Below are 20,083 nucleotides of genomic sequence, written 5' to 3' on the forward strand. Positions count from 1 at the left end.
AATATCAATTGTTAATAACTTGTTTCTTCTGTGCTTTAGTTTGAGTGTAATCTCAATTTATTGTGACTCAGGTGGTCCCGGCTCAGGCGGGGGTCTTGCAGGTGATGGTTCATGACCTTTGCCTGACGTTCCCTTCTCCTGCTACAGCTACGGTTCACATCTCTGATATTCTGGAGGTTTATGTGCGTGTGGTCGACAAGGTTGGTGTCAAAAAAGAATCATTCATAAGTTAAAATAATTCAAAAGCAAATCCGTTTTGAAATTCTATGCATGTGCATTTTATAATTGTTAATAAAATGATTTTGAAATCAGAAATAAATGTCTGATGACACATTACTTTCAGGTGGAGATTGGCAAGTCAGTCAAAGCTTATGTTCGGGTTTTGGATGCCAACAAGAAGCCTTTCCTGTCCAAATATTTCTCTGTCATGAACCTGAAGCTGAGGGCAGCGTCCTCCATTATATCCCTGCAGTGAGTAACAGTTTGTAGATCTTCTGAGCTTGATGTTTTGTGTCTGTAAAAGCTAATAAACCCCTGCTGTTTGTCAGAGCTCTGCCTGATTCATCTGAAGAAGATACGGCCACATTTCTGGTCAAAGGTCTGGTGATCGGACAAACTAGTGTGTCTGCGGTCGTCATAGACAAAAATGGCAGAAAAATCTCCTCTACACCCCAGCAAATTGAAGTAAGCCTCTTCTGTGCCATCATTTACAGCTTTATGAATGGATTGCTTCAAGTTTAATGTGTATTGATAAATATACTATGTATTTTGTAATGTAATTCAGAAAATTGATTCTTCACAATAGGAATATTAGATTCAGTCCCTTTATGAAATCCTGTGAGAAGATACAATTTTTCTAGGTATTCAAAACCTAGTCTGCAGTCAATACAGTTTTGAGACTTGCTGTTACTGACAAAACTCTGCTGACTGGGCTTTGAATACCAGACAAAATGGATCTGTTTTGACTGGATCTAATATTGATAGCATGAAGGATCCAAAAACGTATACTAAACCTTCTGTCAACCTTAGGGTTTGAAAAAGGAGGCAGTGAAATAGCAGACAGCAAGAGATAAAGTTATGATAAAAATGAACAAGGCATATTGAAATATTGAAAAATCGAAAAATCCTAGCTGCATATTTCCCAGTGCTCAGGCTTGGTCTGACCTGCACAAATTAACGACTGTTGTTGTATCAAACCGCTTCACAACATCCTCCCACAAAACACTGAAATGCAGACATTCCCTTTTATCTCTGACTTGTATTTCATGACCCACAGTCATAAGATATAACAACTGTAGCAAGCAATGCAGGAGCAAGGAAAATAATTAAAAATAAAATAAAAATGACTAAAGAATAAATGATAATGTACAGAGAATTGTGTAAAGGATCAAGTGATTGAAGAAATGAAGAAAATCAAATACAAAACATGTATGGTTGCTCTGTTGAAGCTCTACACATGTTGCTACTAAAACTTTTTGTATTTTATGGTAAAGAATTGCAAATTTTTCTTCTTCTTCTTCTTTTTTTTTTTTTTTGGTAGGTATTTCCACCCTTCAGGCTGCTGCCCAGAAAAGTCACTCTGATAGTCGGAGCAATGATGCAGGTAAGTAATCCTCTTTCTCAAACAGGTCTTATTTATTCCAGTGCACCTCACTTGCTTTCCTTATGACTAATGCACTCAGATCTGATGTGATTGAGCTGATCAAAACACAAATAAATGCTGCACTTCAGATGCATACATGCGTTCCCTCATAAGCTAGCCATAGTTTTGCTAATAGTCTGACCCACTGGCATCTCAGGTTATGACATGGATGCCTGCTTCCCAGTACAGCTGCAAAACAATTAGTCCCGATTAATTGATTCAAAATGAAAGTTTATGTTTGCATACTGTATGTGTGTACTGTGTATATTTATTATGTGTATATAAATGCACATATGTGACCCTGGACCACAAAATCAGTCATAAGGGTCAATTTTTCGAAATTGAGATTTATACATCATCTAAAAGCTGAATAAGCTTTCCATTGATGTATGGTTCGTTAAGATAGGACAATATTTGGCCAAGATATAGCTATTTGAACGTGGAATCTGAGGGTGCAAAAAATCAAAATATTGAGAAAATCGCCTTTAAAGTTGTCCAAATGAAGTTCTTAATAATGCGTATTACTAATCAAAAATTAAGTGTTGATATATTTACAGTAGGAATTTTACGAAGTATCTCCATGGAACATGATTCTTACTTAATTTTCTAATGATTTTTGGCATAAAAGCAAAATCAATAATTTTGACCAATACAGTGTATTTTAGACTATTGCTACAAATATACCCCAGCAACTTAAGACTGGTTTTGTGGTCCAGGGTCACATATATGTTTATATTTAAAAAATGTTTGCATGTATTTGTATGTAAACACTTGTATATAATTTCTATTATATATAAATCTAAATATTTTACATGTAAATTTAACATATTTTTCTTTAATGTATACATGTATGTGTGTTTTGATGATAAATTTAACAATCTATTGACCACTTACTGTTTTTTTAAAAAAATAAACACAAAAAGAACATTCAAAATCATAAAAAAGCTATTTTTTGCATTATCAACCATCGATAAAACGGTCAATGATCAAGGACGATTATATCAAGCCACGTTCATTGTTTTTCACTTCGCCAAACATTATTTGTAGAGTACCTCCCGTCCAATAAATGCAAACAGCTTTGTTACTTCTGTCCATTTTATCACAAAATGTAATCAGTAAATGAAAATATACATATGTGTATTTATATATACATAATAAATATACACAGTACTCACACATATAGTATGCATATAAAAGGATTGTGCCACACCTTAAATTTAGGGATCACTTTAGTTTGGTGTCCAGTTCTCCCTTTTAACTATGACTTTTCCCTCAGTAAATTCAGAATTTGATGTTTATTAGTAGTAATTAAGGTAGCTCTTAAGTTTAGGTATGAAAGTGAAACATAAAACACATCTGCATCAGTACCACTGACTCAGTGACCTGTTATTGCTCTTCTGATGTTTGTGATCAATGATCATCTTAAAAAATAGACTCACTGGATGGATTGCACCTTTTCATTTGTAGATCACGTCAGAGGGAGGACCACAGCCCCAGTCCAACATCCTCTTCTCTCTGTCCCATGAGAAAATCGCCTCTGTCAACAGTCTGGGTCATGTCAAGGGCCTGGCGGTGGGCAACATGACCGTGACCGGCGTGGTTCAGGCAGTCGACACAGAAACCGGCAAACTAGTGGTGGTGTCAAAGGTGATGCTCTGCAGACAGATGTGCAGATGTCTTAATACCGCATTGATCTGTGTGACTTAAATACTGTCTTTGACAGGACCAAGTGGACGTTGAGGTGGTCCAGCTGACGGCCATTAGAATCCGAGCTCCCATCACCAGAATGAAGACGGGGACGCTGGTAAACACGCATTATGAGTTTAGTCTGCAGAGGATTTTGAGGATTGTAAGGTTGTAATAAAGATTTGTGCTTTCGCTGTAGATGCCGGTGCATGTGATGGGTCTGACCAGCAGTCAGACGCCGTTCTCCTTCGGGAATGCACTTCCTGGACTGACCTTCCACTGGTCTGTGACTAAGAGAGACGTTCTGGACGTTCACACGCGACATGCAGAGGTCAGAATAACACTCTGTGCTCTACAGTGCTTAATTTCAGTATTAGTTGTGGGATTTTAACTTTACGCACAATTAGGGCTGGTATCTCAGTATTTTTAATGTTTTGATGATCGATTTAACAACCTATTGACTGCTTACTGATTCTTAAAGAATGAACATAAAAAGAGCATTTAAAATCATAAAGGTGTATCAGCCAATAATCGTAATGACTGATAAAAACTATTAATAAATCAACCATTAATAAAACAGCTGATGATCAGGGTCGATTATATCCTGTCAGTCGAAGGGGGGCAGAAAAACATTTCCAACTGCAACTTGTGTGAAGAAAATATATCTTGTGTTGAATTTAGTGCTGCCTAAGTTAAGGTGACAACACATTAACAATCCCACTTTAAAAATATAATAATGCACGTTCTGTTTGACCCTATAAATCACCTGTAGTTCACGCCAGGGTTGCCAGATTCATTGTTTTTATATTTGTCAAAACTTATTTGTAGCGCACCTCCCATCTAATAAACGCAAACAGCTTTGTGCTTTGTTACTTCTGTCCGTTTAATCACAAAATTCAATGAACAAAGGCAGTTTTGATGCTCTTAAATGTGGTGTGACAGATTGTTGTAGTGCTTTAACACAGAGCGCAAGTCTCTTCCACTTTTATACAAGTTGTAGCGCAAAATAAATAGTACAGTATATCATGTAATCACTCAGTGTTGCAACCACAGTAAGATGTCAGTAAAACAGCTTGTGATAAATGTCACTTAATGTTGGATTTACCTAACAAAGTTATCCAGTGTTCACAGTTGGTTATTTAGCTATAAAACACTAGAGATGAGTTTATTTACTGTTAATCATATGTATGTTTGAATAAATATGTCATGAATAGTTTTTATAAAACATACTACTGCATTTGTATGAAGACATTTCAGTTTTTATTTGAGCATGATTATTATATATTATTATAACAGTAAATAGCAGTTAAATATTATAGTTTGGGCTCTGTTGTTAATTTTAACCCCTAATATGTGACCCTGAACCACAAAACCAGTCATAAGTAGCGCAGGTATATATATATATATATAATGCCAAAAATCATTAGGATATTAAGTAAAGATCATGTTCAAAAAAGTTATTTTGTACAGTAAATATAACATATTTTTTCATTTGTAATATTCATTGCTAAGAACTTCATCTGGACAACTTTAAAGGTGATTTTCTCAATATTTTTTGTTTTGTTTTGTTTTTTGCCCCCTTAGATTCCAGATATTCAATTGTAATTCTGCTGTATCTCAGCCAAATATTGCCCTATTGTCCTACACCAATGGAAAGCTTATTTATTCAGCTTGAAGATTACATAAATCTAAGTTTCAAAAAATTGATGCTTATGACTGGTTTTGTGGTCCAGGGTCACATATTACAGTAAGGTACCAGCGGATGTTATTCTGAATAATCAGCTGTTGGTATCAGTGGAGAAAAGCATTAGTATAAAAATATATGGTTGTTGCAACAACAAAGCAAGTTCTTTGAAGAACAAAGAAAGTGGCAGGTCTATTAGTGTATGTTTTAGTTTCCACATTACTGTGGTAAACCTTCACTCCAGTGTGTGGTGGTGTTGTGGTTCAGATGAAGCAGTGTGTGTGTGTGATTTCTCCTGCAGGCGTCTGTACAGCTCAGTGATGAACACAACTTTGCCATGAGTGTGTTTGGCAGGAGTAAAGGCCGCACCGGGCTGAGAGTGGTGGTGAAGACCAGCGTTCCTCTGGCTGGACATCTGGAGGACACTGCCCTTGAGCTCCAGGATGAGATACAGATTCAGGTAGACAGAATCTCACTGTGTCATTCATACTTAAAAAAACAAACCAATCATTAAGCATTGAATGTTTTCTTTGTTGGTATTTGCTGTATTTTAAAGAACATTTGCTAAACCGAGAGCAAAAACCGACCCTGCCGTACATTGAATTGCAGGTTTATGAGAAACTGCAGCTGTTGAACCCAGAAGTTCAAGCTGAGGAGATACTGATGTCCCCAAACTCCCTGCTGAAACTACAAACTAACAGGTACCTCAGCACAAGCCCTTGGTTCACATCAACGTGTACAGTTACAGTTAGACTGCATCAGATATCAGTGTTGCTTTGCCATGAATGTGAGCAGTGCTGCCCTACAAATACACACAACACAGTGTGAGAGAAATGCAGTACAGCCCACGTATTACATGTTTTTAATCTTCAGTTAAAATTCAGAATGCACCTACAGTTGAATATTGTGTTTTTTCAATTGTGTAAATTTTGACTAAATTAACACAACGCTAGAGCCCTATGATTTCCATGATGCAGAACACGCAGACGGAATCGCAGAATCCAGTTAAATCCAATAAAAATGGAATTTACAGTTTAATGCGGAATGTCACAGAATTTGTCGAAGTTTGGATTAATTAATCAAAAGTAGGTCATTACGCTTAAAGGAGAAGTCCACTTCCAGAACAATAATTTACTTTCTTCAGTCGTAAAGAAATTATGTTTTTTTGGGGAAAACATTTCAGCATTTTTCTCCATATAATGGACTGATATGGTGCCCCGAGTTTGAACTTCCAAAATGCAGTTTAAATGCAGCTTCAAACGATCACAAATGCAGTTGTAAACGATCCCAGCTGAGGAAGAAGGGTCTTATCTAGCGAAACGATCGGTTATTTTCATAAAAAATAATATAATTTATATACTTTTTAATACCAAACACTCATCTTGTCTTACTCTGCCTGGACTGTTTTTGTTCCGGTTCATGTCAGTTAGTGTATGTCGAAAAACTCCCATCTCATGTTCTCCCTCAACTTCAAAATCGTCCTATATCGCTGTTTTACCTTTTTTGTTAAGGGTGTTTGATCTTCTTTGCATGTTCACTTTGCAAAGACTGTGTCTGTATTTCTGCAGCGATGTAGGATGATTTTGAAATGATTTTTGAAGTTGAGGGAGAAAATACACGTTTTTCGACATACCCGAACTGTCTTGAGTCAGAATACACAGAGTTCAGGGGGAACAAGACAAGACGAGCGGATGACAAGGGGGTTGAGTACATTATAGGTGAATCTTTGTTTAGGAAGTGGACGTCTAATTTAAATTGCCATTAAAGGACTAGTATCTGTAAATATTAAGCCACAAAAAGTCTATTTAAATATGAATCATGCATGTTCTGTGTGTCTCTGTGTGAATAAATTAATTGCATAGACGTGCAGTTTCGTTTGCTATACACATACTGAAGCACGTGTGGCGTTCGCTGTGATTTCAGCGTCTGAGGACATAAATTCAGGAACAACATCACCAGAACTGCTCTGAGAGTCATTTCCATTTACTGTTTCATTTGAGTAAAACCAGCAACACATATATACACAGGCATTTAAATGTATTCACGGCAACCCGTCAAAATACAAGTTCAGTTTAACTTAAAACCATTGTGCCAGACAAATATGACTATTATTTAGTGAAATGCATGTGATACTAGTACTACTATTGTTGAAAAATTAATAAAGCTTTATTTTTAAGAAGTAATCACACAATATTTCTTTTATGTTTTAATTTTAATAATAAATAGTAAAAAGGGGAAAAATTCTTAAGGCTATTGTAAGAATAAATCAAAATAGTTTTTATGCATTCAGATAATTAGACATACTAAAACAGAATTTGTTGACAATAAAACATAAGGTGAGAAAAAAAGAAACGTAATTTTTGTTAAATTTGTAATAAATTGATGTTAATTTATGATAAGTTTCATGGTTTTAATTACTTAGACATGCTTTGGGATTAATACCATTTAATTAAAAAAATAATAATAATAAATAAAATGAAAATAAAAAAATGGAATCCAGAAAAATGTAAACAGAAAATGGAATTTGGTAAAAAAAAATAAAACTATTTTACAGGGCCCTATAAACATGTATGTTTAGTATGTGGATTTAATAATCAAGCAATGTCACATCTTCATCACGCTCTAGTGTATCATTCTATATTCAGAGATTTGTAAGTTAAAGGATAAACCTAGGGGTTTGTTTTGTGATAATGACCAATGGCTGCTTAAAAAAGCGAATAAATAAATAGACTGGAAAAGGACAACACAGAGAAGCACATCCATGTAGCAGACTATTATGAAGTATTTGACTGTTAAATGCTGTAAATTAAATGAGAGAATTAAGTAGATAAATTAGAAGTACGTAAATTAAGATTCAGTACTCCAGAGATTGATCAAATAATGTTGAGTAACTTGATGTGTGTTGTTTGTTGTAGAGATGGACTGGGGTCCCTGTCCTACCGTGTGCTGGATTGTCCAGACAGAGCTGCTCTCGTTCAGGTGGATGATAAAGGTCACCTGACGTCTGGATCTCTGACAGGAACAGCCTCGCTACAGATCAGCTCACAGGAAACATTCGGCGTCAATCAAACCATCATTGTCGCTGTGAAGGTAACGCTTTGACATATAAGAATATGTTGCTATGCAAGTGCAATAGTCTTTAAACAGAAGATCAGTTTAGCAATTTATCATAGTGAATGTTAATAAACTTAATAGAAAACTAAATGGAGGATAAGCAATGATGATGCATAAATTAATATAACATTATTGCAGTTTAATCTAGAGTTAGGATAAATAATTAGCTAATCTCTAGCTCATCAATTCATTAGTGAAATATATGGCTGTGTGTATTTATTTAGTTTTTATTTAGCAGTATTGCGGTGAGATGTTACCTCAGGGTGATACCTACATATTTAAATGAACCTTGCGATTAATAACTATACATTATCCCTCACATATCTGTGTTTTGTGATTCATAATAGCTCTGAACTGTAAATGAATGTTTTGGTAGTTAGCATTCAGTGTCAGCAGTCAGCCATGTCAGCTGCTTGTGTAACACAGATCTGGTGTTGTTGTCAGGTGGTGACTGTCTCATACCTGCGTCTGAGCACTAGTCCAGTCATGTACACGTCTAACAGAGAGACTGTGTCTGCCATCCCGCTGGGAGCCGTTCTGACCTTCACCGTTCATTTCCACGACAGCACAGGAGAAACCTTACACAGCCACAACTCAATGCTCAGCTTCTCCACCAACAGGTGAAGCGACAAAATCAGGAACTAGAACCATCTACATAAGATCTACGTGACCGCTGTGTCTTTATAAGCATCACTTACACACCAGCATCAAGACAAAACTACACCTCTTGCATTATAATCAGCAAAACGTGCAGGGGCTGCATTCGCTAAGAACTTTTGATTTGTTTGTTTAGCATAATATTTAAGATCACATATTATCAAACATAAACATTTTACATTAAAATTAAGCAGCAACTAGGTAACGACGCAGTCGGAGTCATTGTTGGTTCTTTAAAATATAGTATATAATGGATAAACTCGCCTCACTTGGACTAATTACTTTAACGTGCTCTCAAATAGTCAGTTATTATTTATTGGTAGGTTAACTAAGGTTTTTGGTAAGGATTAATTGACTTGTTAGAAAATAATAAAATCATTAAATGCAATTAAAAAAAATCGATAGAAAAAAAAAACACAAGTGCACAGATGAGCATGTATAGAAATTTTACCATGTTTTATTTCCCTTTTGAAAGAGGTTAATTTTTGTCTGTTCTCTCCAGGTTAAACCAAACCTTAAATCCTTATAACTCAAAATCTGATATCTGAAGTCTAGGCTGTCTTCCATATATAATTTGCTTTATTTTTTTAAATAATTAAAAATGATCACTTTTTTCGAACACTCTCCAAAGGTTTTGCCCTATATATTGCGATTTACATTATCTTAATTTAATATTAAAATATTTTAGCTTCTTATCACACAGAGAAATGGAGCAACTGATATGTCAGATATGGTCAAAAGTCAAAAAAGAATGAATGTTTATTGACAAATGTTGAGGCATCAAAATATTGTAATGTAATATGCTAAAGGTGGTAATTACAGATAATTAAATGTATAGTTGTGCAATTATATAAAAAATAGTGCATATGTTATATATATATTATACAATATATTTTTTTAAATGATATCAACCAACACACTATATGTATTATTTGTTTAGGGATGATTTGGTGCAGGTCGGTAAGGGTTCGAGTAATGGCACGCTGACGGTGCGGACAGTGAATGTGGGTCTGACTCTGCTGGGAGTTTGGGACTCGGAGCAGGCTGGACTCGCCGATTTCCTCGCAATACCTGTCCAACATGCCATTCGTCCAGCTGAAGCCCAGCGACTGGTCGTGGGAGATGTTGTGTGTTTTTCTGCACAGTTTGTTAATCAAGAAGGTAAAGAAAACACAGACACATGAAAAAATGGCAGCCCAAAGTGAGCATTTCCACATGTGGTTTCTGCAAGTATTTCAGTCTCATGATGTCATTGTTCATGTGCAGGTGCGTCGGGTGTGTGGAGCTCATCGTCCAGCGCTCTGCTCGAGATCGATCCCAGGACTGGAGCAGCAGTAGCCAGAGACAAGGGCACAGTCTCTGTGTACTATGAGATGCCCGGTCAACTCCGCACCTACAGAGAGGTGAAATTAATCATGTGGACTTCAGTTTGGAGATACTCTGAATCAGAAATTTAGAGGGAAAAATCATGAAAATTCTTTGGTCCAAAAGTGTGGTGTCTGTTAAACTGCAGATGAACATTATTGTGATTGTATTGTAATGCTGTGCTTTGTTTAGGTTCTTATTGAAGGTGCGTCTCGGACGTCTGTCATGATTCCCGCAGTGAAGAAGGACAGAGACTCTAAAGTCTTGATGTCAACCAGGGACACAGGAAGCAACCTCATTGGTACAGAGCACTCCACAAATTGCGTTAGAGAGAGACTCATTCGCACTTGTCATATAATGCATCTGTTCATTTTTTTAAAACATTAAAATGAAATGAAATGAAAAAAAAAACAAAACAGAAAAAAACAGGATTTGGTAAAAATACAAATGGTTTCAAAGGGCTTCACTAGCAACTGTAACATCATGGGTTTGATTCCTAAGAATCACAAATGTGAAGTCCGGTTTGTGTAAATTTGAGGGTTTGTGTTGTCAGCAACCTGGGAAGTAGCTTGCTGTAGTCCCTACCAGCTGTTTTTGTAGGCATTAAACTGCCATAATTTTAAAAGACAATATTTACGTTTGCATAACGTTTTATGCACTGAGGCTCTAACTAAATTTCATATGCATAACTTGTGCACAAAACTGGAATATTGCAAAAAACATTTTGCGAATTAGCACCGTTTCCATCCAACAAGTCAAAGAGAACAAATTTATCACTTTCTGATAAACTGGCACTAAATATTACTAATAAAAGTAAGAGGAGCCACTGAATACAATTATTTTCATATTACTTACGCCTCAGAGCGAACAGACAAAACACAATAAATGCGGTCATTGCTTTCGCAGGTGGATGGCTGCTGTTTGGGAACGCAGTCGTGTAAGACCGTTATACGGAAATACTTTGACACACATTGCTCAGGTATTTCAGGTTGACCAAAACAACATTTCAGATTCTGTGCAGCGAGCTCAGTCCGCTGGTTAGTCAGGTCATCCCGTCCCATTGTGCAAAGTCTGACTTTCATGCACACGGTGGAATTTATTCGGTAAATGTGTTTCCATTGTAGTTTATGCACATTTTTTTCTTATCGGATAAAAAGTTGTCTGTGTAATTTTTTTTTTTAATGCACATTTTTAGAATTCATGTGCATCTTGGCGTTTCCATCCAGTGATTTTTATGCAATATTCCAAAATGTGCATAAAAATAGGTGGATGGAAACACAGCTATAAAGAAGCATTGGAAGATACAAAGCTCTCATCGGTTTGAAGGTGTTTATGCGACAAAAATGGTAAAACAATGTGCCTGGAGCACTTGTAATGCCAATTCCAGGTATCCTGAGTGGACAGGCAGTAGAATTTATTTTATTATTCAACATTCATTTTCTGGTTGTCATACTCTCATTAGGTTACAATTTTTGTCTGCTCAAGCAGAACATTTAATGTCATCTTGTGCTTCAGAACGGTATCTCTGGCTAAAACTAGCTAACGTTAAAGTTAGTGAGTCCATGCTAATGGACAAACTTTAATAGCGAACTGTTGTCACATCATGTACAGTGTAGGTCAAAAACACATAAACGAAGGTTTACATTTCAGTGCCTCTCCATGTTAAAGTAGATCATGTAAATTACGCATAAACAGTGTTGATCATGGATCATGTCATCTGCGATTGTGGCATGAGGTTTCTCTCGCTTGCTTTGAGGCCTGTAAATTTTTGGTTCTAAATTAGTCATGTTACCCACCATATTTATTTTAAAATCTTTTATATATCCCTCCATGGCATGTTTAGGTCCCACTTGAATGCTCCTCGATGAGAGGTGGTCCTTCTGTGTCCAAAATTGATCAAAACATCTTGGGGCAAGGTTTTCACACTGAAAACCTTCTGCTGTCAGTAGCTGCGTTTCCATTACCCTACGAATTGAAAATATGCCTAATGGAAACACATCAATTTCGAAAAAAAAAAAAAAAAAAAAGTTTTTGTTATGTTCGCATACCAGCTGCGGCGCGCACATTTTAGAAGTGACTCTCCGCACTGCCTCTGTAAAGATACACGCATACGCCTCTTTTGATTAAATATAGCCCAAATCCATCAAAATCCCACCAAAATCCATTGCCATGACTAATCGTGAGAGAGAAAAAAAAAAAATCCGGAATTCTTTTTAATCTACTTACAATATCAGGTGGGCGGGGTTTACTGATAGGTAAATTGTTTACTGTGACTGCAAATAAACTCAAGCAAATGCAAAAGTCTCATAAACGGGTGCTGTGTTCCATTTTTGTAATTGTTGTACTTTTGTGAACACCATCATAACACATTGTTTTCTCTGTTCACAGGAAGTTGCTCATCTTCTCAGTCAGAGAGCATTGCTCTGCTCCACCCAGAGTCCTCCATCAGCTGTCAGCTCCGTTTCACCAGCAGCGCTGTGGATTTCTCCGCTCATGATGTCTACCACACTCAAACGGCATTTGATGCCAGCACAGGTCTCTCAGATGAACCTTGGACTTCAGCACTGGACTTAAAACATTTAAAATGAAAGGTTTTAACCCTGTGATCTACATCTCCTCTGACCATCAGGTTTCTACAGCTGTGCGCTGAGCTTTAAGCCCATGAGCGACCAGCAGGTGAAGGTGTTGAGCATGTCTATGACTGACGTGGAGGTGACGGCCGGCATGCAGGGATATCACTTCACCGGACAGCAGATCAGCGCCCGGCTGCCTGTCAATCCAGGGATCTACGCCGATCAGACGGACATCATCCTGAGCAATCAGCACACGTCTGCTGAGCTGACCATCTATGGGACGGCAGGCGCTCTTCAGCAGCTAGACGTAATGCTTGCATCTGTGTGATTGCTGTTATTGTAGTCCCCAGCTGTGTACGTGTGGATGTGATTGGCTCTTTCTCATCTTCAGGTGAAGAGCAGTTCTCCTGCGATTGTGATAGAAGAGAAGGAGGTTTCTCACAGCTTTCCCAGCTACATCAGATACATGGTTAGAGTGGTGAAGCCGCAGGGAGCGCTGACGACGTCGGTGTCTGTGAGCAGCGCGTCCAGCGGTCAGGTGCTGCACATCCCGGTGTCCGTCATGCATCTAGCAGCCAGCAGCACTTCTATGCAAGGTTTGTTCATCAATATCTGTCTGACAGCATAGTGAGAAATATTTTGTTGGTTAGGAATAGGGCTGTCACCATTCCTTGGTTCAAGTACTCGATTTTTAAAAAAATCCTCTATTGCATTTTGCCCGTGTCAAGTAACTGGCAAAATGTCGGAAGTGGTGCATTCCATGGACGAGAATCTGTGAAGCGCATTATTAAAGTGTTTTACTTTAATTTACTAAGGCTATTAAACCCATTTAAAAATCCTAATGAAGCATAACGCTATTGTGAATTCATAAATGCTACAATTCAATTAACTAAATTGATGCGATGCCGGTTCAATATATGCACTTTATTTTATATGTACATGCGTGTCAGAGCAGCTTCATTCACGGTAAAGAACTGTTCCAAAAGAACTGTTTTCATTTACATGTGTGGAGCGTCTCAAACTTCATCTCTGTATATTCCATCATTATATTCATCAGATTTGTAAGGTAAATCATTTATAAACCTATGCAAACACAGGAGAATTCATCAGTGTGTTTCTCAGTATGCTAAGTGTTTATTGTGATTTCAACTCACTCCAAGTTTACACGTTTTGATGTCCACATATTTAAGAAATTACAGTGGCTGAAGCATTTCTGTCGTAAAGAAATGGCCAAATATTAAAGATTAAGTGAAGATTTCAATTAAATGTTGTTTAGTCAATTTTAAACAAGTATTAGATCACAGAGTAAAGTCTAAAAACAATCGTCGGGCTACTCCCACCCTCTGCAGGCAGTTGTTATAATGCGTACATATATATTAGCTCTATTACTAATTACTATTACTAACTAATTATTATTGCCTCATTATTATTATACATGCATTTTAAGTAATTTTAATTTTTATATATATATATATATATATATATATATATATATATATATATATATATATAATTATCTGATTACTTGATTAATTGTCAGAATAATCAACAGATTATTTGATTAGTAAATAAATTGTTAGTGACAGCCCTAGTTAAGAAGGTTCCTTCAGAAGGATCCCACTGTCAGGAACAAGCAGGATAATTTATTATTAATGGCAGCACCCTTGATCATGATGGATTATATGATATTTTAGAGCATTTAACTGCAGATTGTTTTGTAAATAAGGCATAATGTAATGCGCAGTTTGCAAAGGAACATAACGAAAGATAGAGCAGAGCCAAGTGTACTGGATCTGACAGCAGTTGCATTGCAAACCACAGTGATTTGTCTGTAAATGACACTGACATGCTGTAGTGGGGGCCGTTGAATCTTTGTCCCATGCAGTGACGTTAGCTGATCATAACAGTGGCTGTTTGCTGACAAGCCTTAAGGCTTAACAGGGATAGTTCACCCGGAAGTGGAAATTCTGTCATTAATTACTCATCCTCGTGTCATTCCAAACCTGTAAGGAACACAAATTAAGATCAGGTCAGAAAGCTCTCGGAGTTCATTAAAAATATCTGAACTTTTGCTCCGAAGATAAACAACACGAGGTTGAGTAATTAATGCAGAATTTTCATTTTTGGGTGAACTAACCCTTTAAAGGAGATGTCCCCCAAAACCTGTAGTTTTAGACACAGGGCCAGAATGAGAGTTTAAAATAATTGTTGCGAATATTTGACACTTTTTTTTTTGTGCAAAAGCCAGTATTATAATTATAAGTCAATTAAAAAAAAAAAAAAAAGATCCATGTCATGACCCCTTTAATGTGTTTCTTTATATTTTGCTCATAAATACTGACCCATGCTGCTTCACTTTTCTCGTAGCACACATGGTAGATGGAGCGGACGGGCCCAACATTCTTCAACAGTTTATTGACTCCTATCAAGTGATGTTCTTCACTTTATTTGCTCTTTTGGCTGCCACCGCTGTCGTCATCATCGGTAAACACGTCCACATCATGCACAACAGTTTAAACATTATGGATAATGATTTTTAGGACAGTGTTTGTTCTTTATTTCCAATATCTTAGCAATTTGCTCTGTTTCTGTAGTGTGCCATGCGCTGTTTTCCCCAAGAGAGCCTGTCAATCATCCCGCATTCATCCAGAAGACTCCGCCTCCTGCAGGTACATGCATCTGAAAAACACTCCTGCAAGAACATCACCAAATATGTGACCACAAAACCAGTCTTAAGTAGCACAAGTTTATTTCTAGCAATAGCCGAAAATGCACTGTATGAAAATTATTGGAATGTTCAGTAAAGATCATGTTCCATGAAGATATTTTGTACATTTCCTACCGTAAATATATAAAAACTAGGGCTGTCAGTTGAGTAAAAATTTAGTTTTATCTAATTTAATTTAATCAAAGTAATTACATTTGTTTTGATTAATTAATCTAATTAATCAAAACATTAATTAATTAATCAAAACTAATTAAACACATCAAATTTGGCAGAGAAATTACTCCCAAATGATAATTTAAAATCATTGTTGTGTAAAGCATCAGACATTACAAAACAGCTTCAGCAAGAAATAATTTGATTAATAACATTTATTTTATTTGATAAACATCTCAGTATTTTTTGTTCATACGAAGTCATCATTGGTAACCAAAACAGCTTTGTTACCAACAGTCTTTCCTTCAGTCAAAATACCTCTTTTATGTTCCACAAAAGAAAGGTTCGCAACGGCATGAGGGAGAATGATCATGAAATGATGACAGAATTTTATTTTTTTATTTTTTTTGTGAACTATCCCTTGTAATGTTTTTATTTTTATTCTTCTTATTATTTATTTATTTTATTTTATTTTATTTTTTACAAAATTATACTCTAAATAAGAAACTAAATCTGCCAGCAGGTGGCGGTAAATGTCTTTTATTCGTTCAAACGGCTGATTCATTCAGGACTGAAGTAAACTGCTCTTTTTATGAATTGGCCGTTGAATCATCGGTTCAGAAGTTCGTTCAAATGCGGATTCATTTAGAAACTAAACACCGCTGTGTTGCTTAGTGCGGAGTGTGGAGTTGTTGCCCTGCATCATGTTTGTCAGCAGTCAACTATATAAAATATAAGATGACGGACAGGTCTGGGGGCGGGGCCAGTGCGTTAACTGCGTTAAAATATTTTAATTGCGTTATTTAATTCATTAACACGTTAAACTGACAACCCTAATAAAAACGTAACTTTTGATTAGTAATATGCATTGCTAAGAACTTCATTTGCACAACTTTAAAGGCTTTAATAATTAAGGCCTTCAATATTTTGATGTTTTTGCACCCTTACATTCCAGATTTTCAAATAGTTGTATCTCAGGCCAAATATTGTCATATCCTAACAAACCATACATCGATGGAAAGCTGCTTATGTATAAATCTCAATTTCAAAAACTTATGACTGGTTTTGTGGTCCAGGGTCACATATAACCTGCATAAATGCCTGACCTTTTATTTTTGCAAGGCAAAATGTGTAACAGATTTCTTTATGTGTTGAAGGAAGCTACTGGATGTTTATTATTTCAGTTCTAGAAGTCATATCACATAAATTAAATTGGCAAATTAGTTTTAGCCTTTTTCCACCCTCTCTGATGCGTATAAGGTATATCACCAAAAACAGCCTGTTTAATTGTGTGCAGACGCCATCTTTACTGTACTTACACCCACATGCAGGTTTTCTGTCCACTGGATGGGAGTTGAGAATTGTGCAGCTAAAACTGATATCATCAGTCAGAAATAATCAGGCACTTGCTCATTTCAGATAGACTTCCTCAGAAGTGTGTGCAGATTTGTAGGTGCTACACACAGATAAGAAATGACAGCTGATCTGACAGACTTCAGCACATGCTTGCATTATTATTACTTCAGGTGTTTAGAAATATTAGTAACCTTCTGTGTATTTGGATTTCTGACTTCACTCGTTTGTAAATGCTGCTGTCTGCAGGTGTGGCGAAGCTGACTGAAAGCCCCTTCAACCACAGCATGTCTTCAGACATGAAGGGAAGCCCAAGATTACGCTTGTATTCACCAGACTACAACTCCAGATAAACCACCTCCACCTGAAGACTGAAGAAAGTGCCTTATCATTTAATGCAGGAGTACGAGCGTGCTGGAGAATACTTGTGCTGCTTATATGCTTAAAACTATAGCTTTTTCATTTGAATTCTTGTGTGCTGAAATGCTGCATATCTGATTGAATATGGCAGGGCTGCATTTTGTTTTGTCTGCTTTTGTGTGATTATTTAAACGTTTGATGTGTGAACTCATTTATTATCTTCAGTAACCTTTTCCCCCAGTAGTTTCCATAGCGTGAAACGTTCTAATTTTTAGTGATTTTCAATGTTAAACAGTTTTGTTTGTTTTTTGAAGCTCAGGACAACTTTTGAAATCTAATGTGAGACTGCGGCTCGATTGTGTAGCATGTTGATTTGTGAATAGTGCAACCACTGATTCCGTCCAAAGTGCTCTTACATGTTATTTGTGCAGAAAACGGCCAGTTTATTTTATGAACAGTATGATTTTAAATGCGTTAAACTCTTTTGAGTTGAGTGCAGCTTCTTTCAGTTATTGATGTGAATGTTAAATATGTATAAGGGCTTAATTCAGTTTAATTGCTTTCGATTTAAAGGGCTTCTGAATGGACTGGTACTCTCTGAGGTAGCTTTCTCTTGAACCTGCAGCCGCTTTTAATAGTTGTTTGCTGTTCAAATGCAGCATCAGTCTCACTATGAATACATTACACTGATACATCTGTAACTGTGAGTGTTGATTCAAGAATGTGACCCTTTTTGACCGAAAAAATGCCTCAGCCTTGTGAGCCTGACCGAGTAGAGACTTAGCTAGTGTCTGCCTTCATAAGCAAGAGTCATAATGTGACTCAGAACTGCTGCACTGAATAAAATGAGGAATTGTGAATCTGTCATAACCTTTGACTTCAGTCTGTAACCACTTTTGAGCCTTTGTCAATGTATGTGTGCTCTTCTGTCAGTCATAACTTCCTCAAAAGTTAACAGCTTGTTCCTTATGTACTTTGAGCTTTGTGCAGCATGTTTGTGATCTTATAAACATTAAATATGCTCTTTTTAAGTATCACCTGTTGGCAGTGGTTTTTACATATTTGCCATTTGAATATAAAAACACGATGGAATATGGAAGTCAAGCAGGGATTCCCATTTGCAACAGCTACAGATTTGTACTGTTTAACAAAAGGGAGTTAGGATTAAACCAATTTGTTGTATAAAACAAGGGGAGGGGACTGTAAATCCTCCCCTTCAATGGACTATCGGCTGCCCCTATATTTACAGCTTTGTCATACTGCATAATTACAAGATGATCATTATCCAGTGTCCCTAGTTATGAAACGCCTTGTTCGAGAAATGCCTGTGGTTTCCAGGTGTGACTCTGAACACATAGTTGACTCGCCACACCTGCAATTATTTTTTTCAACAAAGGTACTGCTCAGCTGTTGTGACTCTTGGCTCACTTCTTGCTTGATTGACAGGCGATCTGACCAATCAGATTAATTTCGGTGCACTTGAACTTGACATCTTTTTGCAGTTGACATAAACTATGTTCTTATTCTCATTCTTGTTTAAAAAGTATATATGAAAAGACAATTGGTTCACGTGTCGTTTGACCTGAGGCACTACAGTGATCTGTCAGGGAACATTGAAGAGCCACAAAACTATATTTTATTTATTTATTTCTTTAAAAAAATAAAAATGACATTTTAAAGCTGAGACCTTGTTTTATACCAGAAGTAACCTGCTTTTTTGACTTGTCGGCATGTTGTCAGTTTCGTCTTTGTTCCACAATGTATTTTTCACTGCGTAAAAACATGAAGTGTGGTGTGAAAACGCCATTGTTTGTCATTGATCTGGGCTATATGAAATATGAATATGAATTGAAAAAAAAAAAAGATTATGTCCACACAGTGGTATTTAGTAGTCTTGAATGGTGTTGTTATAAACCCAGAGTAACCAGGCCATGACTACTAGCAGGAACTAGTTGACAAAGTCAGTGTTACTATGCTGTAGAATTTGGACCATTTAGATACACAATTATTCATTATGTTTAATGAGTAATTCAGCAAAACCCCTCATCCAAAAAAGCAAACTATCTGTTAGAGGTCTGTGGCAAACTCCCAAAGAGCAACTCGCACCCCAAAAAGGCAGAACAGGCCTCTGGTTAATGATGCAAAGCAGTTACAAAGCATTGGATAACACTGGTATTGTTGCTCAAAGAAATCTGAGAAGACCAACACACACTCCATTTCCCCATAGGAAAGACACATAGTGTCCATAAAAAGGGACTTTTCCTCATTTATTCCAAGGAAACCTATGATGAGCATGCATATCTCCAGGACATTGTGTGTATGGTTGTCACTGTCTTGTACAGTAGTCTATAGCTTCATTTGTATTGTATACTGTTTAATGCATGCTTTATGATTGAACCCCCAGATAATGTAACCTTACTGATATCGTACCTCCTGTCAGTGTGGGACTACAGCCATGTCTTCAGTTTTCACCTGGGAGAAAATACTCCCAACCACCGAGTCAGTACGGAACATTGTAAAACGGCGCTGATGGCTAACCGACTTCTTTTTATAGCTTCATTTTCTGGTTTCCAAAGGTTTCATCCATTCCGTTCTAGTCCCATTTTGCCCATGCATGTACAGTACAGTATGTATGTTTGATGTGTGTATATGTATGTTAAACTGGTTATGTGTTAGTGTTTAGTTTGTTTGTGCACAAATTATAAAGTTTCTGATTCTGTCTCTGCTTGCAGATCAATGTCACTTAAACAAGCTGATCTTTGCTACAT

General features: G+C 36.7%; 1 protein-coding gene across 1 annotated transcript in view; it reads left to right on the forward strand.

The window, feature by feature from the left end:
* The window catches only part of nup210 (nucleoporin 210), a 36,889-nt gene extending 18,550 nt beyond the window's left edge, over positions 1-18,339 (forward strand). The window contains exons 21-40 of the mRNA XM_051096732.1: positions 72-200; positions 344-471; positions 549-684; positions 1,541-1,603; positions 3,110-3,289; positions 3,366-3,446; positions 3,528-3,659; positions 5,314-5,472; positions 5,622-5,713; positions 7,928-8,102; positions 8,571-8,746; positions 9,724-9,944; positions 10,050-10,186; positions 10,341-10,449; positions 12,537-12,683; positions 12,778-13,028; positions 13,113-13,317; positions 15,089-15,205; positions 15,316-15,390; positions 17,205-18,339. Of these exons, the coding sequence (XP_050952689.1) occupies positions 72-200; positions 344-471; positions 549-684; positions 1,541-1,603; positions 3,110-3,289; positions 3,366-3,446; positions 3,528-3,659; positions 5,314-5,472; positions 5,622-5,713; positions 7,928-8,102; positions 8,571-8,746; positions 9,724-9,944; positions 10,050-10,186; positions 10,341-10,449; positions 12,537-12,683; positions 12,778-13,028; positions 13,113-13,317; positions 15,089-15,205; positions 15,316-15,390; positions 17,205-17,308 (2,817 nt within the window). The 3' untranslated portion in view covers positions 17,309-18,339. The remainder of the gene's footprint in view (positions 1-71; positions 201-343; positions 472-548; positions 685-1,540; positions 1,604-3,109; positions 3,290-3,365; positions 3,447-3,527; positions 3,660-5,313; positions 5,473-5,621; positions 5,714-7,927; positions 8,103-8,570; positions 8,747-9,723; positions 9,945-10,049; positions 10,187-10,340; positions 10,450-12,536; positions 12,684-12,777; positions 13,029-13,112; positions 13,318-15,088; positions 15,206-15,315; positions 15,391-17,204) is intronic.
* Positions 18,340-20,083: the final 1,744 nt, after the last annotated feature.

The sequence above is a fragment of the Labeo rohita genome, chromosome 23 (assembly GCF_022985175.1).
Source record: "Labeo rohita strain BAU-BD-2019 chromosome 23, IGBB_LRoh.1.0, whole genome shotgun sequence".
Classification (NCBI taxonomy): Eukaryota; Metazoa; Chordata; class Actinopteri; order Cypriniformes; family Cyprinidae; genus Labeo; species Labeo rohita.